The following is a 26,701-nucleotide window of genomic DNA, read 5'->3' as shown; positions in this document are numbered from 1 at the left end:
TTAGGTTTCGGAGAGATTCGATCCGTTTATTATTTGGAGCGAGTGGCTCGTCTACGGCTGTGGGACGATTACGCGCGTTCGTAAAGTTGGCGGACGACTCGTGGCAATTTGTATCTAGTCGGTCGATAAACTTATCGAGGGCTGTCGCGATACACGTCTAAGTTCGAAATCGTTCGATAACGTACGCGGCAGTTTTTTCTTCTTTTTCTCTCTTTTTTCCCCTAAACGACAATTATCGATCTTCTCGATAAATTGCTCGCAATTTTATCGAGTCTAAGCGGCCTCGATGCGACGTGCAAAGTGATGTATCACGTTGTTGAACGTCGGCGGGATAAAATCTCGGGAAAGTTTTCTCGTTGGTAAGTACGCGTGATTCCCGAGGAAAGAAATACTTCGTTACTTCGTTATCCTCGACGGTCATCCGACGAGACAAAATAATGGTCGAGTAAGTAAAATTGCAATTGGTTTCGGAAGAAAGGTCTGTAAACCGATGGACACGAAATTATTCGAATCGAGGCCACTGTTCTCCACTCCGCGTTCGATTAACTCGAATCGAAGGGCGGCGATATTCCATCTTATCGCCCCTCCATTCTTTTCAAACTCCTTCCCTCCTCCTTTTCGACCGGGAGGAAACGTTTAGCTTTTGCGTCACGTCATTCAATTTCCGGAATCGAACTCGAAAGTTATTAGGTGGTACGTGCTCGTCTCAATTAGGCGTTGGTACGGCACGATGCGATCCAAAATTGTTTCTTCCCGCGTTATGCGAGGACAAACTTTTATTGGCCGGGTTCCTAGTTACCCGGAGAGAAAAGTTGCTTTCCGTTCGGGATAAGCTTTGGCGGCTGGTAAGCTTCGGTGCGTCGCTTCCCTCGCAAAAACAGTTTTGCTCGTTAACCATTACCGCGAAGCGATTTCAAGGATCGTCTAGCCTTTAATCGGATAATCTACGTCGAGCAAGATGACGATCCACGGAGTACCTCTCTCTCTCTCTCTCTCTCTTTCCATCTCGTCGCATCAGGAATCGGAGGGAAAAGTTGAAGAACGCGAGAAAACCTTTTCAACTTTTTATCGGGTTTTACATCGCGCTTCTTTCGTTTCTTAAGTTTTCTCAATTCTGTTTCGTGTATTCGACCAGTGTGTGTGTGTGTGTGTATATATATATGCATTAATTACGTTTACTTTTCACGTTTTCAGTGAAAAATGAAACGACTTTCGAAATGAAACGAAACGAACGACGTTTGTCGAGGAGGAGGACGAGTACGTATTAGATTCCGCGGCTCCCGAAATCATTCGAATTCATCCTGTCCGGGGCTATCTATCGATTTTATCGTAGGATGCGAGACAGCTTCTGGAAGAGATAAACGAAAGGGGAGGGGAAAGAGTGGAAACGGAATAGGAGGAGGAAGGAAGGAAAAGTAGGCGGTAAGCGTTCGATTAGAGAGCGTCTGATCAGAGCTATTAATCTTCGATCTGTCCGATACTATGCCATGAATTATGCATCGGCCGGGTAGACGCATTGATTTCTCAGTCAGACGGGAAAATATTATTCGAATAATTCAAAGTAATGAGTCGAGGGTAAGCCTGATTCGAGCGGTTTTTCCAATCCCTCGCTTCCCATCGTCGTCGAACACGGTCAATCTTATCGGTTTTTAATCTATATTTGGGATAGATGCGACGACGAGAGCAACTCGCTCGACAAACTCGCTTAGTTGGAATTTTATATACCGCTCGTTTCATCGATATCGACTTTCGCCACCCGAGATTGTCCCGTCGTTTCGAGAAGGATCGATGCGCGATATCCGACCAGATACGAAAAAACGGAGCTTTACGAACTCGTTGTAAAACGAATGTCGGATCGAGAGTGCGAAAGGAGTTGGCTGGTGAGAAGAAGTATTCGCGTAGTATCCGGATATCGGCGATAAATCGAGGCCCGTGGGGGGTTTCCAGGAGATTAACGGAGAAGTTTGCACGGGACACCACGAGAACACTTTTCTCTAATTCGATGGATAAGTTGGCTCGGACTCGCCGACTCGACTTCCGGTGTAGTTGGACGGATCTTGGTCGCCCAATTGCCGATTCATCCTCCCGAATCCGTGCGAAACTTGGACAACCGATTATTCCCTTCCCATTTCCATCGCTCGCACTTTTCGACCCTACTTTTCCAAAACTTTACCCCACTTGGACTCATCCATCCATCCATCCGTCCATCCGTCCGTCCATCCATCCACGTTCAACGCGCGTACAACTTTCCACTTCGAGCGCGCGTTCCGAGACGAAATTCCACAAATATTCGCAATCGTGGAATAAAAAGGACGTAATCGGGAATAGCGTCTCCCTTCGCGAAATGTTTGAATGAAGAATCGATTGGGATAGCGGCCGGGGGCAAGATGGATTATTAAATAATGCAAGATTGACCCGTTAAAGTTACAGCTACCCGACATTTGCCCTAACGAAATTCTATTCCTGTCGCATCATCGGTATACCGAAATATATATTTATCGAGGTCAAACACCCACCCACCGATCGAACGCGAACCACGCTTTCCACTTCCATTTTTCTCCTTTTCCCCTCCCTCTTCTCCCTTCTCTTTCTCGATACCTGGTCTCACGCACGCGAAAATATAATCGTCGTAATTTATGTAAAGGGAGGACGTTTAAAAAATTAAGCGGGCCGACGTGCATCCCTTTTTACGCGATTCTCCCCGTTTAGTTATCTCTACGACCAACTCCCAGAGAGGTAGTAGCAAGGTGGAACGCGGCATACGAAATAGGACGCGTAACTCGAAAGCATCCTTCGCGATGACATCGTCGTCTCCAACGTTTCTTTGTCCGCGCGGGATTAATCCGCGAACGTAATCTTGAATTTGTTGTTATCGATGCGCTCCAATTCGCTCGAATACATACATACGTATATATATACGCATATTTGGCCGAATATCTGCTGCACTTTTCCTTTCGAAAAGAGTAAGGGGAACGATGGTTACCCGAAAACGCGATTGGCAATACGAATGCATACATCTGGTTTCTTATCGTAAAGCGGATGTTTCGAGCCCCGTCCTCATGCTCGAGCGTAGCATTGTGTGTGTGTGTATATATATATATTCGCAATAAATCTCGTTTCCTTGGGAAAAGGACTGGTTCGTCTCTAGGAGGGAGGAGATGGAGCGGCTCGATACTCGAGCGGGTCTCGTTTCGCTTGTTCCTCGTCCCTCCTTCGTTTTCGGGGATCGAGCTCTCGCGCTTTCGCGCATAATATCGGAGGGAGCGGAGCTCGAGAGGCGACCAGCGGCGGTAATCTCGTATCCGAACTTTCGCGACGAGGGCGCGAAACATAACTCGTTAGAGAGAGGAGGGAGCGAGCGAAGGAGGGGAAAAGAGAGATACGAAAAGGTTATACGCGTGTAAAGCGTCGGGCGATGACTGCGGGGATCATGGTCGGTCCACCTCAGTGACGAGATTTCGGAGGTAAAAAAGGGAGAGAAACGATATATAGCACAAGTATGTGTACATCGAGCAAGTATAAAACGAACGCGTCTAAAGCGAGAGTTAATTCGAAAGTTTTAATAAACAAGCCGCGAGCTAACCGAGTTGTTTCGGAAGCGAGAGGAAAAAAACGGGGGCGGGACTGGAAGGACGTGAAATTGGGCGCGGCCAAACGAGCGCGGGCGGAAGACTGTGTGGAGGATGTCGCGCGTACAAAGGGAAAGGGAACTTGGGATTGCGCGTCCTCGCGGCGAGGGGGAGGGAGCGCGGCGGTAGTCCGCAAATGATTTGCATAATTGATTAAAGACTCGTGGCGGTCGAGTATACGTTCCGCCGAACGTCGCTGGAAATTGCGCCTCGTATAAGTCATTAAGAACGGGCCGGGGTTACGAAACGTTCCAGTCGTCTTGCTTCTTAATCGGCTTTAAAACGGATCCCATAAATCTTTCTCTTCGGAAAAGTGATCACCACCAACCGGATTAAACCAACCGGCTACCTACTACTTCGACAGAGCCAACCACCATCGCTACGAGTTTCGTTTAATCTCAAGATCGTCTCTCCCTTCCACCCCCTCTTTTTCCCCCGTCGAATTAGTCGGAATCCAATCGACGACACGTATCCCCCTCCCACCCTCGTCGTTTCTCCCCTCGTTTCGAAAAAAGAAAGAAATAAAAATACGCGTTAAATAGATTCGACCATCTTTTCTCTCGACTCGGGAAAATCTTGACGGAAAACCGAGGCGACGGCTCGACCGCGTACTCTCCCCTCCCTTGTTCGAGAACAAGACTTTGTCTCGCCTATGGACTAGATTAATACGGATCTCGATACTTCTCTCCCTTTCTCTCGAAGGAGAAGAAGAAGAAGAAGAAACACTCGCGGCGAGTGGACATCGTTTTTTTCGCGGAAGAGCGAATTCGAAGGGTCTCGGTTTCCGTGGAACGGTCGCTCGATTGCCCGATACACGGGATAGAGGGAGCATGGCCGACCTTGCACGTTTACCTAGGAGCCTACCTAGGAGGAGACGATCGAGAACGTGGGACGTGGCAGTAGAGAGAACGGGCTACGTGCGGGAAACGTGCTAGGAAATATGTATGCGCGGGCCTGATACACCGCCGCATACAAGATGTACCGCGATAAAAAGTGCATTTTCGGCCTCCCCCGAGGATCGCCAACCCCGACATTCCGTGAACCTTCGTTTTACCGTTAATTTTTATTCTCTTTTCCCTCTTCCCCCTTTTTGTCCGCCTTTCCACCGTTGCCCTCCCTCCGCCCCCGATCGATGTCGCCGTAACTAGGTGACTCGAATATCGGGGTCCAATTCGGGAGGAGAAAGATGGAGAAATTTGCGTTTTCGCGTCGAGAATCGGCCACTTGTTGACAATTCGCACGAAACGATTAGCGCGCCTATAAATTAGCACCGGCACAGGATGGACCGATTAATCGAGAGGGAGGGGGAGAGGGACAGGTGGGAATCGTGGCTGGGGTGGGCGCGCTGTAAATCAAGCGGCAAGCAGGAAGCAGGAATACGAGAGGAACGTTACCGAGTACGATTCCAGTCTCGATCCGCGTGCTTCGTGCCTCTTACGTGCCTCCTCCTGTCCCCCCCGCTTCTCGCTCCTGTCGTTGTTCCCGAAACGAAGAACGAGGAGTACGAAACTTGTTGATATTCTCGCGTTTCGCATTCACCTATATTCGCGTATATACGACTGTGCGCTATGCTTTCGTTATTTCGCATTAATCTTACGTATACATAAAAGGTTTTGCCAATTAGGCTACTATCCTCCGGCCTATTATTTTCTCTATTAGTAAAAAGATGACGATGGAGAGAGAAGGAATAAAATATATATATATATTTTTTGCCGAAAAATACACGAGGATCGGAGTTATCTTAATTATTTTCTCCTCCGTCTGGTTTGATCCTCGGGAACGAGGACGAGGAAAACGCAGCCGACTCCGAAGAAAATTACAGCCAGCCTCGATAAATATTAACTCCGCAGCCTGGAAAGGTCGTGAAAGCTACACCCTCGAGTTGGGTCGTCTCTGGTCGTCCCTTCGGTCTCTCTCCCCGACAGCAGGTTACGTTTCAGACGGTCAGGTTGCTCGAGGTGGTGCAACAGAGCTTGAGGAGACGAAGGGTGCGAGGGAAAGCGATAGGAAAGCGGAAAGAGGGAGGGAAAGGATGGTCGATACTACCTTCCGCCAGACGCGGAAACGTTTCTATTTATTCGGATCAAGTGGCGCGTGCGATCGCGAGTGGAGAAAAAGAAAGTCGGGCTCGAGGCGTCGATTCGTTGATTCGGCAATTAGGAGGGAGGGGCGGCGCGTCGCGTTTCGATCCGTTTAACCGGCGGTAGTTGGTGGCTCCGGCTATCCCGTGACGGCTCGTGGCGTGGAATCGATTCACGCTCGACGGAATTGAAATTTATATCGGCTCGAATTCACGCGTGCCGCCCATTACATCGCCGCGTCCTCTTTTGTCCCGGCGCCGATCCGTTCGCGATCGGGTTTACAAAAGCGTGTACGTACGCGTTGAAAGAATCGCGTTACACGCGACGCCTCGTGTCGTTGCCCGATTATCGCCGCGATACATTTCTCAATATCGCGTTCGGTCGATTTGCGTATTCGGCGGCACGCGACGGCGGGGATAGCTGACGGTTCAACGTCCGAATCTTCTCTCTCGCTCGGAACAAGTTTCTTACGCGTCCTAAATCACCCTCCTCGGCTCCGCTTTGCGTTAATCTTATTTTCAAACGTTGATCGTTTCGTTAGCGGGGAACGCCTCCGCGAGGAAAAAGATAAACGGGACGATAAATTATTCATTCCGAGATAAGCGCGATTTTAAGAAAGAAGAACGATCGCAGCCGTCGTCTACCTATCCTAACCTAGCCTAGCCTCTCTCCGGGTTTCGCAGGGAAGCAATACCTCGGAGTAATATCTCGATGGATGGATGGAAAGGACGAATTCCAGCGAGAACGAAAACAAAACCGAGCGGGAGAGAGAGAGAGGGAGAGAGAGAAGTGGACCACGTCCATATTCGGATGAACCGCCAATAAGAAATACGAATTTGTCCGTCTCTCTCTTCCTCTCCCTCTCTCCGTCTCTGGACTGATATTCGAAACGACGTAATTTCCGAAGGTCCATCCTACCGTTCCCGCTCGCAGACTCGATCGTTTATCGTGCGCGCGTGGGTCGATTAATGAACGGATAATCGATTTACGCCAATTTCTAGTAGAAGCTGGCGGAGCAGCGGGCAAAGTACAACGTCTTTGATGGCGTAACCGCAAATCGTTGGCTCGGCCATATACGCGGTTTTCAGCGAAAACAATTTCGCTGTCTTCTCAATCCGTTGCAAACCACAGCGGAATTTATCGTCTATATATTCTACGAACTGGGATTTCTACCGCAACTGTTTTCAAAGGAGTACCGCAACGGGCATAAAGGGAACGGAATTTCGACGTGTTTCCATTGCGTTTCTTCGCGTTTGTCCTATCCCCCTGTCGATGAACCCTCTCCCTCCTAGATCAAACGAGCATTTTTCGCGTGGAGGGAGAATGTCTATCGATATTCGCGCGATAAACGCATTATCGCGCGTATTACTCGATATTTTTCTCCCCTCTCCTCTTCCCCTCTTCTTGCCTCGATCCGTGTCTCGATTTTTACGTCCCCGAATCTGACGTAAAAGCGATATCGGGGAGGGGGATAAAAAAACGGTCGCGGGCCATGGAGAAAAAAGCAGCGCTTTCCCGCTTTGATATCATCCCCGCTTTGAGGCACGATAGGTATTCTTCCCCCCTCCTCCCTCGTCGTCCTCGCCACTACTCACCGCGCGTAGAACGCGCACACGGTTTTAACAATTACCGTTATCGTTACCGTAACGAACGAAATTGGCTGTTGCGTCAGTTTCAGTTTGCGGAACAAAGTGAAATAAAGTAGCGGAGGAGGAGGAGGAGGAGGAGGAGGAGGATGAGGAGTACGAAGCCTAGCAGAGAGGCGGGAAAAAACGATTATCCCGTTAGGAGGAGGAAATTTTTATGCCGGCTGGATCTATCCACTAGTCTCGCGGTCCCTCGGATCTCTCGTAACGCGTTTTCTTTCCTCCTCCTAGAGAAAGGAGGAGATCTCTCGCTCGCTCGGCCGATCATCCAAAGAAGAGGAAGAGGAACGGAACGGAACGGAACGGAACGGAACGGTGGAAAAGTTAATTTCCATCCTTTTTTCCATTTGCCAAGATTTCCCCGCGGCACGCGTTTACAAACGACCGAGCTTATTATCGCCTTTAAACTACTCCCTCCGATTCATTCGTGCGCATCGGCTTTCCACCGGATAGCGGCGGAACAACGGAATAATTGTTTCTCCCTTTCGCCTTTCGCCTCGCCACCATTCTTCCCCCGCCCTCCCTTCGATCCCATTCCAGATCCGCCAGATTTCTCTTTCTCCTCTCCCCCTCCCCTCCCTGCTTTTTCGTTCGATAAAATTTCCGGCGATCGACGAGGAGCGATGCGGAGTGTTCCTCGAATAACTTCGATAACTTTCGATTATTTTCAATTTGTCGGCACGGAAATGGAACGCGTTAATCCAAACTCGTGAATACCAATAACAATCGGAGTGAAATTAACCGTTGTTACATATCGATCGGCGTATCGCGCGAGGATTCGCTCGAGGAGCGATAGTGGGCTTCGATATCGATAACGGCGAAATGTTGCGCTCGTATCTATTAACTATTTGAAAAGCAAGGTGGAAGAGGGGGATGATTATCGCGGAACGAGAGACGCGTCTTGAAAGTTTTTCATTCTCCGTCGGTTTATCGATAACGATTGGGAGGATAATCGATCGGCGGGGCGAGAGGGGGAGAGGAATGGAAGATCGCGAACGTGGTCGGTCGGCATCGTAGGTGGAGAGTCGCGTGCATTTCGCACCTGCCGACTCGCACCGCGCACGCGTCCAGGTATACGACGTGGCGGCGCACAGGCCTCGGCTGGCGCGACGTCGAGCTTTCGTAGTCGGCATCGGCCATCCGCGACGCCAACTTTCCCTCCGAGACGCTCCTCGCGGATCACGCGTCACGCCGCGTCGCCTGCTCGTGCCTTCCATCCACCACCTCCCGTTTTCCGCCGACCAGCGCACCGACTGCCCCCCGCAAACACTTCCCCGCGATTTCGAATTTTCGCGGCCGCGATCCATGTTTCCCTCTCGCCCCCCCCTTCTCCACCAATCGATCCACCTCATCGGATCCCGACGCTGGCTCACGAAAGGACGACGAGCCGTGTGCACGACTCGATGAACCGGAACCGCTCCTGCCAGGAATAGCCGCCAACGGCGGCGTTGCGGTAAGCCGCTCTTAATCCCGTATCGAAGATCGCCGTTTCGTTCGCTTGTGAGAGCTCGCCAATTCGATTAAAGCGCGCCGGAACATCTCGAGGAATCGCGTAGAAGAGGCAGAGAGAGAGAGAGTGTAGAAGGAAAATTGGGGTTCGTCGCGGTGTGGGAATCGATCGAGCCGTCGATCGCGGCGCGTAAGCGCGAAAAGGGAAATCGATCGTGTCGGTGCAATTGTGTCAACAAATAAACGGAACCCCAGCTATTATACCCATCGCGCTCCACCCCTTCTTCGAATGGATCCGAAAGGCAATAGTCTCGGTCGAATCAATACGCATTCGCGTCGTGCGATTGGAAACGGGAGTGAAGTCGAGGGGAAGCGGGGAGGAGGTGGGGAAGGGAAGAGAGCGAAAGAGAGCCGAAACGTCGTCGTGTGCGTGTGCCCTTTTGGATCGACGCTCGCCACGTGTCGCCGCATCGGAAAAACAAAGGATCGGTCGAGAGAGAGGGAGGGAGAAAGAGAGAGAGTTGAAAGCGGTGTGTCGTTGACGGTAAACATTGGAACGATGCTTAATAATTCGATCCTCGAACCAATCGAAACGGAACGAATTTTCGAATTCGATCGATCGATACGTCGTCGTGTATCGTTATCTCGAACGTAAATTCCGTTCCGGTTCCCTCTCATCCTCCCAGAGAAAGAAGAAGAAGAAGAAGAAGAATCGATTCTCGTGCACGAACACGCGTGCTCGCTCCGCGAAGGACACACGTGCGCGTTCCGCGGTCGAACGAAGGAAACTCGCCGCTTTGGGCGAGATTGCAACAAGTTGCATTTAAAAGCCGTACCTTCCGTACGCCGGCATACTTTCGTTTTTCTCTTTCCACCTTCCGCTCGCTCCACCTTTCCCTCCCTCCCTCTCTCTCTCTCTCTCTCTCAACTTCTCGCCTTCTCTCCTATTCGTTCGCCGCTGTTCAAACGCTGTGAAAATAACCCGTTCGCGTTTTTTTTCAAACTTGCTTTTTTCCTTTCGCACGATTACTCCGCGGACAAATTCTCCTTCGCCTTGGAGGGGTTTTCTCGATAGGTTTCTCTCTCGAGAGTGGAGAGGTCCAAGATTCACCACCACCGTTTCTACTGCTTTTCGTCTACGTTGCGATCGTCGCCCGTGATTCCGGCGAAAATTAGACGGCCATCCTCTTAAAACGGGAGCTGTCCCTGTGCCAAACTATCGCCTGCCACGTTATCGGGCCGGGAGATCGGGATGACGCTGCGCTGCTCAAAAATCGCGGAAACTTGGAAATCTCCGCGAGAAGTGTTTAACTCGAGCTCGAGACACTTTTAAATCTGTCACTCTAGAGACACGCTTGTGGAGAGAGAGAGAGAGGGAGGGAGGGAGGGAGATCCGCTAGAGAGCCGTGGAAGAAGGAAGGGTCGACAACTCGACCCGTCGCACTCGCGACACTCGTCCCGCTAAAATAAACGCCGTATCCGTCCCTCCTTTCGTTCCCCCTCTGGACAGCTTGTTAGTTATTAGTCGGACGATTCGAGACGCGAGGATTGTTTTCGGGGAAGGGGTTGGTGGTGTTTCTTCGAGACGAGGGGAAGGAAGAGAAAAGAAACGCGAAAACTCGCCGCGCTCGATGGTGCGAATTTGTTTTGGTCGAGGTGGTGGCTATAATGGCTCGATTCGTCGGTGGAGGTGTACACACACGCGCGTATTGCGTAGATCGTGGATCGTGGCCATCGAGTACGAAGAGGAAGGTGGAACACGACGACCGGGAGCCGGGAAAATAGGGGAACTCGAACGAATTATCCTGGATAGGCGAAAGTGGAGGTACCGGATCCACGATCGTCGACCAACGAACGACGATGGATCTTACGCTGCTCTTCATCCTCGCCGTGCTCCTCGGACAAGAGGGTGAGTTTCTCTTTCTCGCAATTTCGAATCGCGCCATTCTCCCCCCGATTCTCCTGGACGAGAAACAAATTTAAATTTCCTCCTACGTCGATCGAGAACTTCGATCGAAAACCGCGCGGCGAATAGCCTCGTTCGGTCGTCGCCTCTCGAATTCATCTTTCGTCCGTTGCGAAAGGACGAAAGGGGGGCGTGAGAGAGAGGCACGAAAAGCAGCGAAACGCGAATGCTGACTTTTGCTTTTGTCGGGCGCGCGACGAGGCGGAGAATGCGAGTTTTAAAAAACGACACTTTTTTTCTAATTACGTTCCGTTCCGTTTCTTTTACGTTGTCGCTGCTCTTTCGAGAGGAGAGGCCCGTGCACGAGACGAGAATGCACGGGGAGAGAAGGAGCGAGAGAGAGGGGGGGAGGGGAAAAGGAAAGGGAAGAGGAAGAGGAAGAGGAAAGGGAAAAGAGTGGCGAGTAAGAGGGGTCGAGAGAGTGGGATGGCTCGGAATTTATGACGTTCCGGTACACGAGTCCGACGAAGGAGTGAAAAAGAGGAAGGACGGAGGGGGAGGGGAGGGGGGAAACGAGGAAATAAAGGGAGGAAGGGTGGTTAGGGAAGGTGGAAAAATAAAAATAGAGATGTATGCCGGTTGTAAAAAATGTATATTGTCTACGCAATGCGAAGAAGAAGATAATAATTAAAACGAGCCCGCTGGATTGCCGGTTAACTCGTATAATTACGATTTAGAGGCAGCGAAAAAAAAGAAAGAAAGAAAGAAAGAAAGAAAGAGAGGAGAGAGAGGCTGGAGCGGAGGCTCGAATTAGAGGAAGGAAAAACAACGAACGGTCATATACGCGCGAGGGAGGAGGGAGGAATTGGAATATAAAATTTTCATACTGTAAACACAGCGATAAGATGATCCGTGGAAGAGAATGGATTGGCATAAATAAATAAAACGTGCATCGAGCTTTGTACGGAGATATGGGAAACCCCCTCGAGCTTTTGGAAGATAGGGGATGGAAATCGACGAGTTAATTGCAAAGTCGTAGGGAAACTCGGTCACGCGCGTCTGCGTTCATAAATTATCCGTATTATGGCGGAGAGCAGACGAGCCGATTCTCTCCCCCTCCCTTTCTCTTTCTCGTTTATCGCGATACTTTGGGTTGCAACGCGGCGAGACGATTACGCTCGCTTTTATAACGGGATAATATATCGACTGTAAATATTTCTTCGTCGCTCGATTCGCGGTCGCGTTCGACAACACGATCCGGTTAAACGAAGCGCCCAGGCTCGTAATTTTGATTTTCCTCCCGATTTTCACTGAATTTTCGTCCAACCGAATTTCTCGAGTAATGCTTGGGAGGGAGTTCGAAAAATGTTATGGAGAGGGAGGAGGAGAGAAACGGATCGTTTCAAATCGACGACGATTCCCCCTTTCGACGAGCGTCGATCCCGACGCGTTCCCGAATTGTTACGAATCGAGTGTCGCGCGTGTGACCTATCGATCGTTATGCAGCGCAAAACTGTGAAAAACGATGTTGGATGTTTGCCGTGACGAGACGAGACGAGACGAGACGAGACGAGACGAGACGAGACCAGACGGGATGGGAGCAGGTGACAGGGCAGGAAAACGGAAAAAGTGATCGACGCGTGTAATGGAGACAAATTGAAAGGAAGGGAACCGAGGCAAAGTTTGCGTATCGCGCGCGTCCGTGTATTCGGTGGAAACAGCGAAAGAGTTCTGCTCCATCCATCGATTATTATTAGAAGAAAGGGGAACGAATAAATATCCGGTCCGAATCCCGATATCGAATTCGAATGGAAAAACGAGCGTTCTTCCCCTGGACGGTAAACGGTTGAACGGTAGGTTATATCGCTTCTTTGGTCGCGAGTTGTTCCCCCAGAGTCCACCCCCCCTATCCTGATGAAGATAAAACGGGATAATTATAGAGCCTATCGGGGATCGTGGCGCGGCTAAATTTCGTCGAGACACGCGAGATCGTCAAAAGAGGGTTGGCAATAAAGGGAAACCGGGCTTAAGTAAAAACGAGAGAGAGGGAGAGGGAGAAAAGAAAGAAAAAAAAAAGGAAAAAAAGTAGCGAAGAGGGAATAAACTTGGCGCTAGGGAAGTGAAAAAGGGTTGGGGGTGGCGAGAGGAAGGGAATTGCCGAGAACGGGATGTCATTAATTTTTCATACAGACTTGGCACATCTGCGTTCGGTCGGCTGCGCTCTGCAACCCCGCTAATTATTTCTGGCTCATCATTTTTCCTCCTCGTTTCCTCCGCACTCCGTCTAACTCGCCCTCTTGCGGTTTCTGTTCCACCTTCTCTCGAATATCGCGCAACGCTCCTCTTCCTTCCCCTACCTCGATACAAACCGTACACTCCTTTGATAAATGCATCCGCGGTATCGTCTTCGAGTCTTCTTCCTCCTCCTCTTCCTCCTCCTTCTCGTTCTAGTTCTCGTCGACGACTCATTTTCCATTGAAAATGGAAATGCGCGCTTATTGACGGATCGTTATTTCACAACAGTATCGTAATTGACCATCTTGAACCGCGACTCGAAACGACCCGCTTCCTTCCTCCACGATCCAACTACGATCCACAGCCTACCACAGTTACGCATCCGAAAGAACAATCGAAAACGCGGGATGAATTACTCCTTCTAATCGATCTCCCGTTCACCAGTTCCACGAGTTCCGCAATCGTACGAAACTCCACCCTCCTCTCCCTTTCGCTTTTACAGCTCTTGTCCCTATACGCGGAAAGATTCTTCTCGCGAACGACCGCTTCGAGATGGAGAATCGAATATCAGGAGCGAGATTCATCCCCCCTCCTCTCGGCGATAAAGATTAATCATGAGGCGGAGCAACGATTGTCCACGCTCCACAACGGATACGTTCTCGTTGATTATCCCCTCGGCTCGTTAATTAGAGCGGCGAGAACGGTGTACGTGTGCACGTGCTTTCGTTAGCGAAATCCGATGCACGTTTTATATCCTCGATTACTTAGCCGGACACCTAGCCGCCACCGTTGCTTCTTTATCGGCTCCGTAATTCAACCCGTTCTTCCCTTTCCGCCCCGACGAACGCGGCGCGTTCTCTCCGATAAACCGTTCCGTTGCCGAGCGAAAGGAGACACGAAGGGAGGAAAGAAGAGAGGGAATTGTCTTGGAGGAGGGGGGAGGGTCGAGCGAACGCGTTAGCCGCCTCGATATCGCGATTATTTTTATACCCATTGTCCCGGAAACACGTAATTAGCCGTGCATATGACGGTCGGTCCGTCGTGCCTTTGCATCGCACGCGAAATCGATATGGTGCTAATTTACCAACCGAATTCGAATGATTGCCGTTGCATTAAATATTCACGTTGCAATCGCCGCACACCGTTTTGGGACGCGTTCGTGCGGTAGTAATTTTCAATTGCAGGCTAAACGAAATATCGCAACGTTGTCGCGCGAAACAAACGTTAACGCTCATGTTTAAAGGCGCGCGTCGTGTGTAATGGAATTCGTGGAAAAGGATCGTTATCGCGGCGGCACGATTTATCGGTTCGAAAAGAGAGCAACTAGCTGAGAGATGCCTCCTCTCAGAATTTCACGCTCAGAGAACGGCTTAAACGAATTATCGTATACAATATAACACATACATATATATATATGGAAAGGGAAGAAAGAAGGGATAGTATCGTTTGGTTGAGCAAACGTTCTCGCCCGAACGTCGGCGCGACGAAGATTTTTTTCTCATTAACATTGGGCTAACGAGGGTTAGCCGTTAAAAGATCCGACATCGAGACAAGAGGGGAGGTGTCTCTTTCTCCCGCGGGTTAGCGGTCTGGACTTGTAGCGATTCGAAACGAAATGCTCGTGTCGAGAGGTGCACGAGGGAGGGGGTGTCAGTCGTCGATTCGGTCTTAAGCTCGAACGAGGATGTAATTAAAGAGGGGGAGGGTGGATGCGAAGCCCAACGTCGGCTCGAAGCTAGGACCGACCTCGACGCACGACGCAGTCGCGAAATTACGGCGAATAAAATTTAACGAAGTGTATGGCACGTGTACGCCGCGAACCACGATTCGCGCACGCGCTTAATTAAGTTCACTCGTCGCCCCTGCTAACTTGATCCGACGCGATCCAGGCCCGTCGAGGTATGTAAATCGAGTTCCCCGGCCAGTTCCTCTCGTTCCTCTCTCGGATCCTCTAATTTTCCACGCGCGCCTATCTCCCCCTGCTGGCTAGCTGGAAAAAGAAGCGAGGACGAGAGGCAGGAGAGGTAGGGAACAAGGGGGAGAGAGGAAAAAAGGAAGGAAGGAAGGAAGGAAGGAAGGAGCGATCGATGATATATCGGTGGGGGAGATCCATCGGTGAAATTTCTCCGTCTCTCTCTCTCTCTCTCTTTCGATAAATTCGATTTAGACGGGTGAATCGATCGATGAAATTCAACGGGACGGTCTCGCGTCGAAACGAATCCATTTTCGTACCCGGTCGCGGGAAATTCGACCAACGATCGATACCTTCTCTCTCTCTCTCTCCTCGCCGGGAGGAGAAACGAGGGGAAACGAAAAAAATCGGGAGCACCGGCGAGACAAATTCGCGCAAACGAAAAAAAAATGCTAAATTCGTCCCACATCCCGTTAATTTATATCCACCCACAACGCGCGACAACTTTATCCTCCTCGCCACTTTGATTTTTTCGTTTTATTCGGAGCGAATCCGTCAGAGATCACCACAGATAATTTAGAACGCAAACTCATTAAATCGTAACCGTTCGTATTTTCCTCGCTATATACACGTATATATACACGTATATATACGTATATACGGGCTACGGTTGTATATATTTCTAATTAATTCGTCTCCTTTTATTTTTCTCTTTTCTCTAACCTTCCCCCGTTTCCGTGGATTACGCTTTGCTCTTTCCCCCTTTCTCTCTCTCTCTCTCTCTCTCCTTTTTTTCTCCCTCCCCTCCCGCCCGTCCCTCATTCTCCGCTCGAAAACGTCCTCGAAAAGAATAAGAAGAAGTAAAAGAAGAAATTAGTCGGACGAATTATTTCCGTTCTATTCTCGAGAGCATTTACATTAGGTTGGGAAATTGGAAAAATGTTATCTCCCGCGAGCAACGGTATCTTCGAATTCTCATTCCGTTTCCACTCCGAGGAGAAGTTTCCGGTTCCCCGGCGAGCACCGTGGGCGAACGTACTTGGGCGGAAAATACGTATCGAAACGGCGGGAGCGGGGACGAGGCAAAGGAATATCGAATTTTCCCGTATGGGTCGGTCCTCTCCCCGTTAAACCACTTTGGGCGCAACAGATATCGCGAGGACGGGGAAACGATGATAAAACAATTTTTCGAAATTCAATGGAAAAACGTTGGCGTGTGAAATCGCGCGTGGCCGTCCCGTAGGGCCAGCCTTAATTCGGCTTAATTCGTCGATAAAACGATTGGTGCCGCCGCTCCGCGCCACGCCGCACCGCCGCCGCGTCCAATCGTTAGCGCTCGCCCCCCTGCTCCCGCTTCGATTCCGATCGATCCCTCCTCCTCGAATCCCTTTTTCCTCGGCCTTCCGCCGCTTTGATTCGCGCCGATCCTCCACCCCCTCCTCTCGCAACCGTCTCGCTCCTGCCTCGTTAACCGATTCCACGCCAATTCCATCCTCCATCTATGTCCTGCCAAATTAAAAAAAAAATAAAATTTTTACCCGCTAACGATCCGCTGTTCACGATCCCCGCGCGAGGCGCGGGGAGGACACGGTCCGAGCGTGGAGAGAAACGAAACTCCGTGAATTAGGCATCGACGAGACACTTTGAACGATTCCGGGGATAACGCGGAGCCGCGCGGGGGAGAAAGTTCGTGAACCTCGAGGACGTCCCGCGTCGAGATCGACGAGAGATCCTCCCTTTCTCCCTTTTTCTTTGGATGCAGAGAGTTTTCGTAAGATCTTCGCCGATTTCGAGGATGACGGGAAACGGGGAAATTGGTCTCGCGAATTACGAATCGAACGTCTTTAAAGTTGGAAAAGACGCATCGTCGACGAACAATGGGGCGTCGCGTCACGAAGGGGCGCCTACCACCACCATCCCGAAAGTTGCGATCGAACAGGAAAGGAGAGCTGGCTGGTGTCCAAAGCGATTTCGAATTCCGCGTCGAATCCGTCCGAGTTCGCGTCCATCGGAGATCGAGCCATACGTCGAACCCGCTTTCTTCGGTAATTCGTTTCAACCAGCCAGCTCCCCCTCGTTTCGATTTATATATATATATGTGTGTATAAAATATAACATGTATATCTGTATACACGTATAAGTCGCGGCATATCGGACGAAAGGTCCGACTCGATCATTGGACTTTTCGACGCGAAGCGAAATCCCCCCCTCCTCGTCGACCGACGATGAATACGAGTACCGCGAACCAAGATAAATACTACTCGGGAACTGCGTCGGTCCATCGGCAGTGGTGGAGGAGAATTAAACCTTGGACGCGAATGTTCCGCCATTCATTGCGCGCGATACGATTTTCAGACGCGTCGCTGGAATATCGCGAGACCGACGAAAGCAGCGGCGGCGGCTGGGCCTCTGTGTGCACACTCGTGTACTCGAAAACACCGTACACCCGACCGCCAACGATTCTAAATGGAAATTTCTGCCCGACCTACGTAATCGGCAACTAACAGCGTACCCCCTGCCACCCCCTCCCTCGCCTTTCATTAAACATTCAAATACGGAATGGAACGGCCGAGCAACGTTAGCACCGCTATCCTTTCCGTACCCGACCGGACGATAAATCGCCACCGATAAACCGATAAATTTTAAAGATTCTCGAATTTTCGTGCAAACGAAAACGAGCTCGCGAGAGGGGGAGAGATATCGCGTTTGCTAATTTTCCAACGACATCGTTATCGTCGTTGCCACGATCTCGAATGGAACAAAAGGATCGGCCGGTTCGCTTTTGTGCTTTTCGCTTCCTCCCTCTCTCATGGCCCTTTTGCCGAGCGAAAGCGTGCACGCGCGCACGGCCATTCGTCTCCTGTGTATCGCGGCAAGTACACCGAGGTACCGTTATTATCGTATCGCGGCAAATGGAAGGGTTACGCGTTCCACCAACCGCCCTCGAGGCGCATCGAGCCGCGTGCAACTCGGCCATCGCCTCTCCTCCCAATAAATATCCGATGATCGATTTTAATTGGGCCCTGCCTATCCTTCCACGTCGCGCTTTTCTTCGCGATCCCGGATATCGCGTTTTCGTTTCCCAGCAAATCTCTCGAAACTTTTCGCACACGTCCCACGCAAAACGAGAAAACTTTCCCCTCTCCTTTCTTCCTTTATCCCCCTCGCTCTTCTATTCATGTCCTCGAAATTATATCCGCGAAACCGGTTTCTAATCGTCCGATGATGCATCTCGATCCCCTCGCCTCTCGTTTCCCTTTCTTCCCAATTTTTATCGATCTCGTCGTCGCCAAAAAAACTCGTGTTGGCTGCAAAATTTCCCTCCTCCTCTCCTCTCCCTCTCTCTCTGTTCTTTGGTAGACGGTAATAATTAATCGCAAACCTGGCCACTTGCTTCCTCTCGTGGCTGCGATCGCTAATATTCGAAAAATCGAGGATGGTTCGCTCTCGAGGCCTCGGCTCCTCGAGAGGCCCAGTCGTCGAGCTCGAACGTTTTTCGCCCGAAAAAAAGTGGCGCATGAGACGCGACACGCGGCCCGGCCTTCGCAGGGGATAATAATTAATATTAATGTCGCGTTTGCAGCATGCGTTTCAGCTGAGTCAGCCAACGCCGCGTACAGACCCGCGCTCCTCTTTTCGTTTTCTCTTCTTCTCCCCCTCCTTCCTCCCTGCCCCTCGCCCCGGCCAAGGGAATCGATCAAAGCGCGTGGAACACGCGAGCGAACCACCAACGTCCACCTTCCTTCCTTCCTTCCTTCCCTCCCTCCTCTCTCCCTCCCTTCTCCTCCAACGCGATCTCCGATCTCTACGCGCGAGCTTTTTACGCGCCTCGCCGCCTCCGCGTAAGTACGGCTCCAAGGGGGAAAATGTGCCTCGCGAGCACATTACGCGTGTACGCTCCACCCGCCTTTCCCCTCCCTTCCCTCTCAATAGCCGGTTGTAGGGTGACGCGCGGTCACGCCATAAGCCGAAAACCACCCTTATATTCCACCTCTTTTCTGTTTGCTGGGCTCGTAAAGACAAAAATCGGGACCTCTTATCGCGTTGGATAAATTTATCGCCTCGGAACTCGGTGTAGCGTAGCCTAGGAAGGGAAACGGAGCCGAAACCAGAAAGATACTGCTCGACGAGGGGGATATATATATATATATATATCTCTCTCTGGATTGTCCGGCCCGAGGCTATCCTGCCAGATATATCCTGCGCCGCTTGTTTCTCGACAACGATATCATCCGTCCATCTACCGGTAACGCTTACTCACGCACGCCCCCGATCACGCCTCAACAAATTGCCATCGTTGCGTTGTTGCGGCGGCCAGTCCACAGAATCGAAGTCCAGAGAACCTCTCTAAGGAGATCGGTTCGATTTCGAACACTTTCTTTCACGAAAATCGTCTATGTATACGCATCCCTGTTGCGTTAAAACGGTGAAGCGTCGGGGAACATGATCGGCAGAGGGACGAAAAGGAGAGAAATATCACGAGGGGTGATTGGAAGGGGAGTATCAGAGGCGAATCGAAGCCAGAGAATCTCTCTAAGGAGGTGAATTCGAACGCGTTGTTTCACGAAAATTGTTGCGTTAAAAGAGTGAAGCGTCCAAGTCGAGGAATATGATCGGGAGAGGGACGAAAAGGAGAGAAATATCACGAGGGGTGGAAGGGGAGTATCAGAGGCGAATCGAAGCCAGAGAATCTCTCTAAGGAGGTGAATTCGAACGCGTTGTTTCACGAAAATTGTTGCGTTAAAAGAGTGAAGCGTCCAAGTCGGGAGAGGGACGAAAAGGAGAGAAATATCACGAGGGGTGGAAGGGGAGTATCAGAGGCGAATCGAAGCCAGAGAAGCTCTCTGAGGAGGTGGATTCGAACACGTTGTTTCACGAAAATTGTTGCGTTAAAACGGTGAAGCGTCGGGGAACATGATCGGCAGAGGGACGAAAAGGAGAGAAATATCACGAGGGGTGATTGGAAGGGGAGTATCAGAGGCGAATCGAAGCCAGAGAAGCTCTCTGAGGAGGTGGATTCGAACACGTTGTTTCACGAAAATTGTTAAAAGAGAGAGGGACGGAAATATCACGAGGGGTGGTTGGAAGGGGAGTATCAGAGGCGTATCGGGGATAAATCAAGAGGAAAATAATGAGGAGGGGGTGGATAAGTCGTAATCGTATAATGGAAACGTTAATGTCGAGTGACGGCAGCACGGTCGCGTGAAACTCATCCGAACGCGATAATATAAGGACGGCCTTTACCTTTCCGTGTCTCCGGCCGGCTTTGAAGGAGCGCTTTAATTCGCGATAAGTACGTAAGGGGGAATTTAACCGGTGGCGTGACCAGATATACGAGTTAACTGCCTACCTTGCCGGACAACCCGCCTTATATAGGATAAGATAACGACTCCTCCGTCCTACGTGTCCGTCGCCCTCTCCAGCCCTCTCCTCCTCCTCCTCCTCCTCCTTCTCGATCAACGATCGTTTCGATCGAGTCGAGTTCTTCTCACCACGCTTCGATCGCCTCGAATCCAATTAAATTGGGAACCGCGCGTTTTCCCACCTCGGCAACCCTCCCCCTTTCCTCGCCTCCTCGATTGTCCCTCGAGAGCGTATTGCACCACCGCCATGCGGCACGCGAGAAAAGGATGAATCGTCCTCTCCACGCGCAAACAGGGAGAAAGAGTTAAATTCTGGCGCTGCGGAACGCTTTTAACGGTAAGCCTTTTTGAAGCGAGTTACATTCCTCGAGTAAAAAACCGCGTCTGAGGAAGAATCGCGTCTTTGTATCGCGCTTCCTCTACATTTTCCCCGAATATCGTGGCGCGATTACGGGAAATCGGACGGAAAGAGGCGAGGACGCGTTTCCGGGCGAAGAAACTCTTTTTTCCCCCTCGTTTCGCCGCGTCGATTAATCCCCGGTTCCTCCTTCAATCGGATAAATTGACTTTTACGATTTCTCGGGTATTCGAGGGCGGTGATGCATCTCCGCCGACGGAACACGGGAAAGAAGAAGCGGACAAAAAGGGCGGCGTGCATGGATGAGGCGTGTCGTTTCGCTTCATCTTCGAAAAAATGGGAAACGAGAGAGAGAAGCGGGGTATTTAGCATTCGAGGCATCTGGAACAGAACTCGTTATAACTCGTCGGGCGAAAATGACGCGTTCGTATTCGCGCCGAGTTGCGACACGAGCGATTTTCCGCGGAAAATTTTATCGAGATACAATAACTTTAATTTCGTTTAATTCCGCCGGTTCGATGGATTTTTCGCCGCGAGAGGGAGGGAGAGGGAGAAAAATCGATGAAAATTAGCGATTCTTGCCGATTCTTAATCACGATCCTGCCGGAGGAGGGTATCGAATCGTCGTCGCGGGGGAGAGAAAGACGAGGATCTCGTTACGTTGATTCGCGGGGGAGAATTAACGGAATCGCTGGTAATCGGCGAATTTTAAGTTGGATCGTTTGGCAAAGACGAGCGAATTCCGTTTTTGCCGCGGATGGACGAGTCGGGGAGGAGAGGGTCGAAGGAACGGGACGGACGAGGAGGGAAGAAAGAGAGGAGAAGTGGAGGGGACCTCTCGAATTTCGCGTTCGCGTTTGAAGAAGGTAGCGATGTCCCTGGAAGGTCGAAGAGAGAGCGGCGGGACTTGGAGTGGCTATTCAAAGCCGAACAGGCGTGCAATTAATTCCTGAGCGTGGAGAAAGCGAATCGAGACGGCCGATAGGGTGGCACTTGTGAACCGCGTCACGATCGTTGGCCCAAAAGCCGAGTAGAGTCGAGTCCGGGACTCGAACCCGCTTGTCTCCGGCGAAAACGCCGCGGGCACTCTAATTCAATGGACGATTCCGCTACGTACACCGTAAGTGACGTTATTGTCGTCCCGCTACGAACTCTCCCCTCCACTGCCGGACCCAGCAAACCCGAAACGAGACGTCAAACCACCATTCTATGCGCCCCATTATCGATTCGTCCCGAGTATTCCCCGCGATTCGTTGGAAAATTAATTTAACCTACGTCCAACCACGGATATCAAATTTAAACCCCGATCGAATTTCCTTGACCAAACGTCGCCCGAACGTTTCTCTTTCTCCTCACTTTTCTCTCCCCCCCTGCTTGCCCTACTCCGTATCCAGCAGCTGGCTCCTCGCAGAGAAATGATCGTTCGCGTCGATCGAAATCGAAATATATATTTCTCGTCGAAACTGGCTAAAATACAGCAGAGACTCGTTGACACATCTATTACCCGTACAAGGGACGTTCACGTTGCTTAAATTAGAACGCAGCGGAATTCAGATGTGACGTAAATACGTTGAGAGCGGCGAAATATCGTTCCACACTGGAACAGGACAGATTGGACGATCTTGGATTCACGATCGACTTATCCGAAACGCGTCGCGGGGCGGAGAGTGGTGGGGAGAGGGTGATGATAATTTGGAATTTCGTATTTAAAACACGTATCCGCGCGCCGAGTTTTTCGCGTTCGGTCGTCGCGTCGTATTAAAGAGTCGTTCCACGTTTGCGTAATTTGCACGCGGAACTGACGCGGTTGGCATTTCCAAGTCCATTAAGATCATAGCCCGGGTAATTAGAAGGGCGATGTATCTTGGTTCTCGCGAGAGCGGGTGGATTAAGCGGTACGGGGGCGGAACAGATTAACCACGGTTCTTTCTGGGACGGCGGCTAACTTATAAGCCGACCACGTACGCGCTCCTAACCAGTCAACCATCCCCCCTTCAGTAGCAGTACTCCGAAAAGAGTCGGGCCTCGCCTCGAAATCACGTTGGAACGTACGAAAAATCGCGTCTCCTCGAGGAAATAATTCAACCGAACTCGCCTCTCCCCCTTTGCATCGGTGGCGCAACCATGCATTACGAAACGGGTATATTTTACGATCCGGAGGAAAGGTCGCCCCTCCCCGCTATGGCCACGCGTACCTACCCACCGTCACCGTCGTAAAATATCGCGCGAGCTTAATTAAACGCAACCTCCCCCCTCCCCCTTTTGAACAACGACCGCGATATTTCCCCCTCCCTCCGCTACTACGCCGTTGGAAACGCCGATTCCGCCGCTAGTTACAGCTCATCGTTGCTTTGCACGGTTACGCGGATTCGAAGGAAACGAAGTCGCGGTCATCCATCGGCACGCGTGTCGTTCATCGTTCCTCCCGATGAAATTTCGTTGGTATCGCTGCTGCTACTACTGCTACTATTACCAGTACGAGGAGGAGGAGGAGGAGGAGAATGGAGAGGAGGCAAAGAGGAGAGAAAGGAGAACGGGCAACAAAGGAGGGTACAATGGAGTTTGCTGGAGCATTGTTTGAGCATCTAGTACAATCGACTCGCGTCCTCCGTGCCTGCCCTCCCCTCCTCCGCATCCCTTGGTCATTCGATCGAGCCGCAACTTTTCAAGCTTTTCTTGGTCGCGTTGCAGTAAGTAATAGTCGGAGGTCGGAGTCGAAGGTCGGTCGCCGGGAGATTTTATCGTCGAAATATCATCGCGAGGGGGCTGAGTGGTGTTTTTTCTTCTTCTTCTTTTTTTTAATACTTCCATTGTACGCGTTCCGTACAGTAGGTCAAGCGTTTGGCAGTGGGATTTCGGTGGAAAGAGAGGCTCCTCCCTCCTCCTCCTCGCCGAGAGCGCAAAGATGCCCGGTTTGGTTTGGTTTGGAGTTCGTTCGTGCGCAGCGTTTTTTTTTTTTTGCTTTCGAACGTTTGAGAAAAGAAAAAAAAGAAGAGGGGAGAGAAGAAAGAAAAATTTGTTTCCTCTTTTTGTTACAGTGACGGGGTTGAAGCTGCTCGGCATAAACGTCCCGGCATACTCCCTTAGGGGCAAGAGTGCGCTCCTCGAGTGCAGGTAAGAGGCACTTGGACGTGGTGCAACGTCGTCGAACGGTATCGTTTTCAAAGGGATTCTTCTTCCCGCTCCTTCCACGCGTCTCGTTTTTCTTTCCCATCGATCCCATCGATTCGTCCCACGCCACTGAAATCGTTCGCGCGTAATAGACACACACAACACTTACCGTATTCGCAAGGAAACGGTTCTCCGCTCGAGTGGCTGGATTTTCTTACCTCCGATTCTTAATAAGGGGCCGGTATCAATTTGTGAATAGTCTCCTTCGTTCGATCCTTATTCCTTTATCGAGGCTCGATAAGACCTCACCACCGAGTCACGTATCAAATTTCGAGTCGCTGCTGAAAATTTGGAGTGAAAGAAACGCGTCGATTTAATACAAAAATAAATATATTTCGATTAAGACTTCCTTACCTCCGATTCTTAATAACAATATTGTAAACAGTTTCCTTATTTCTTCACCGAGGCTCGTAAGACCTTACCACCGAGTCAAATTTCGAGTCGCTGCTGAAAATTTGGAGTGAAAGAAACGCGTCGATTTAATACAAAAATAACGATATTTCGATTAAGACTTCCTTACCTCCGATTCTTAATAACGATATTGTAAACAGTTTCCTTATTTCTTTACCGAGACTCGTAAGACCTTACCATCGAGTCAAATTTCGAGTCGCTGCTGAAAATTTGGAGTGAAAAGAACGCGTCGATTTAATACAAAAATAACGATATTTCGATTAAGACTTCCTTACCTCTGATTCTTAATAACGATATTGTAAACAGTTTCCTTATTCCTTTATCGAGGCTCGATAAGACCTCACCACCGAGTCACGTATCAAATTTCGAGTCGCTGCTGAAAATTTGGAGTGAAAGAAACGCGTCGATTTAATACAAAAATAACGATATTTCGATTTATAAACGTAATCTCCAATTGTCGAATCAGAATTGCTCTCTTCTACCGCAACTGTACCAGGCGTCCTTCGAGACTTCCGTTTCCGTTTCGAAGAATGGCGCAAAATAACGGAGCGTGTTGGAACGCGTTGATCGCGGGATAAATCCACTAGCGATCGTCCGAATCGGATTCAAAGATGGAAGGGGAGGGAAGAGGACGGTTTCCCAACGATTTTTCTCTGTTTATTTACGGTAAGGGGAACCGGTCGAGAAGAGGTCGTAAAGACATCGATAAGATGCCAGCCAATAACGTATCGAGTTTACGCTTACCGTCCGAACGGGACGGTAAATAAGATTAAAAATAAGAGCAAGAGAAAAGGGCGGGATGGATCGGTAATCCCTTGGAGCTACGAATCTCGATATCTTTTTCGCTCTCCTCGCGCTTTATTTATTTATACTCCCAATATCGTGGACCGCAATCCGAGCGGGAAAGCGCAATCCTCCTCCTCCTCCTCCTCCCATCGCTTCCTTCCTTCCTTTCTCGCCTGAAAAAAGATACCCGCCTCCATCCGACGCGCGTACAATATTCCGCTCCCGCGAGATATCTTCCCAACGATATCTCGATCGCCGGATACGACTCGCCTTTTCCCCATCTCTCCCTCCCGACTTTCGGATTTCACGTTGCGCGAACCGACCAGTACCGACAGTTTCCACCCGAGTAAGCTTCCCTCCCTCTCCTTGTCCGTTGCCTTGAGCCAGTAGTCTAGACCGAATTTGCGTTCCAATCTTTCCCTCTCTTCGATACGATAACGTTTCGCAGCAGACTCTGTGCTTCTCTTTCTCTCTCCCTGCTCCTCTCCTCGGCTCGGGTTTGACCGGTAATTGCGCGCGAGTCTAGTAGTTAGGCGGCGGAATCGAAGTTTCGGGGAACCGGATGGGTTTCGCCGAATCTCTTCGTTAACGAATCTCTCGATTAACCACGATTCACGGAGGGAAGACGGATGGAAGGAATCCAAGAGTTTACGCGTTCCTCATCCGCTGCGTTATATCTGCGAGATATCGAATTGTGTTTCCACAGATTCGAAATATAAAGTCGGCAATGGCCGAGTAATAATAGCGCTTGTTTTCCTCCATGTGTATGTGTGTATGTACATATACATATACACACGCGTGATCGCAATATTTCGTAGGGAAAATAGTATGGTTGAATTAATGTTTGGCCGGGCATCCCATTTGGGCGGCGAGAGTGGAACAGGAGGTCAGTGGTGTATTCGAGGGAGATTCGATCGCGAGAGATATTAAAACGCGTTAAACATTATCCGCTCCGCTTTAAAACGATGATATCTCGGGAATGGAAAGTCGTAACGGTATAAAACTGGGATCGTTTTTGAAGAAGAGAGTTTCCCGCGAGCTTATTATCATGGGCAAGATACGGAGGAGGAAGCGGCTATTCCTTGGATCGCGCAAAGTTTTGGGCGGCGTTTAATCGAATGCGTCGTCCTTCCGACACTTTTCACCGTTCTATAAAAGCGGGTATATTTGGAAACGGGGCGACAAACGCGGTCGATAGAAATTTCACCCGATATTGTTCGGAATTTTGCCGCGATAATTAACGATAACTCGTTAATTACATAATTATATCGATCGAAAAGGCGTTTTTCTTTGGCGAGGAGCGGTGTCCCCGATGATATTTCGTGGATCCTTAAGCCCTGCGCGCGTGCCGCCATGTTAATTAAGACGTAATGAAATTATGGCGCGGCATTGCGCGTCCTACAATTACGGTTAGTCGGAATATGCATTCTAATTAGTGGCACCACGGTCTCGACGACTTTTCACGAAGAAAATAAGGTCGACCGTTGGGTATCGCGTCGGGGGCGCATTTCCAAGAGAGCACTTGTTGTTTTTCGCGAGAAACGTAAGAAACAGGCGGCAATTGGCGGGGTATGCCGACTTGGGTTTTTTCCTTTTTTTCTTTTTCCTTCCTCTTTTTTCATAAACGTGTCACCGACCTCGACCGCGAGGGATCGCTCGATTATAAAAATCTATCGAGAGAGAGAGAGAGAAAGAGAGTCGCGTGTCGTCGCGCCACTTCGAGTCGATCGATCGAATCGACGCGATCCCATCCG

At 50.3% G+C, this 26,701-nt stretch overlaps 1 protein-coding gene and 1 long non-coding RNA gene across 12 annotated transcripts in view; one reads left to right on the top strand and one right to left on the bottom strand.

The window, feature by feature from the left end:
* The window catches only part of LOC107999890 (uncharacterized), a 76,212-nt gene that overhangs the window by 33,209 nt on the left and 16,302 nt on the right, over positions 1 to 26,701 (top strand). For 5 of the 11 annotated variants that reach the window (XR_009832636.1, XM_062085037.1, XM_062085034.1 and 2 more), the window contains exon 2: positions 23,618 to 23,693. Coding sequence is in view for 10 of the 11 variants with exons in the window: in XM_062085037.1 (XP_061941021.1) it covers positions 23,618 to 23,693 (76 nt within the window). In the remaining variant the exon portion in view is untranslated. Of the gene's footprint in view, positions 1 to 8,140; positions 8,810 to 10,152; positions 10,440 to 10,522; positions 10,715 to 23,355; positions 23,492 to 23,617; positions 23,694 to 26,701 lie in introns of those variants that run through there. The other 6 variants (XM_062085039.1, XM_062085038.1, XM_062085040.1 and 3 more) reach the window with 6 other exon arrangements.
* Positions 23,416 to 25,078, bottom strand: LOC133667292 (uncharacterized). The gene is made up of 3 exons (XR_009832637.1): positions 24,105 to 25,078; positions 23,909 to 24,031; positions 23,416 to 23,819 (listed from the first exon to the last, which is right to left on the bottom strand). It is a non-coding gene; the product is annotated as an uncharacterized LOC133667292 (long non-coding RNA).

This window comes from Apis cerana, linkage group LG14 (assembly GCF_029169275.1).
Source record: "Apis cerana isolate GH-2021 linkage group LG14, AcerK_1.0, whole genome shotgun sequence".
NCBI classification, from domain to species: domain Eukaryota; kingdom Metazoa; phylum Arthropoda; class Insecta; order Hymenoptera; family Apidae; genus Apis; species Apis cerana.
This window is presented reverse-complemented; position numbering and strand designations above follow the sequence as displayed.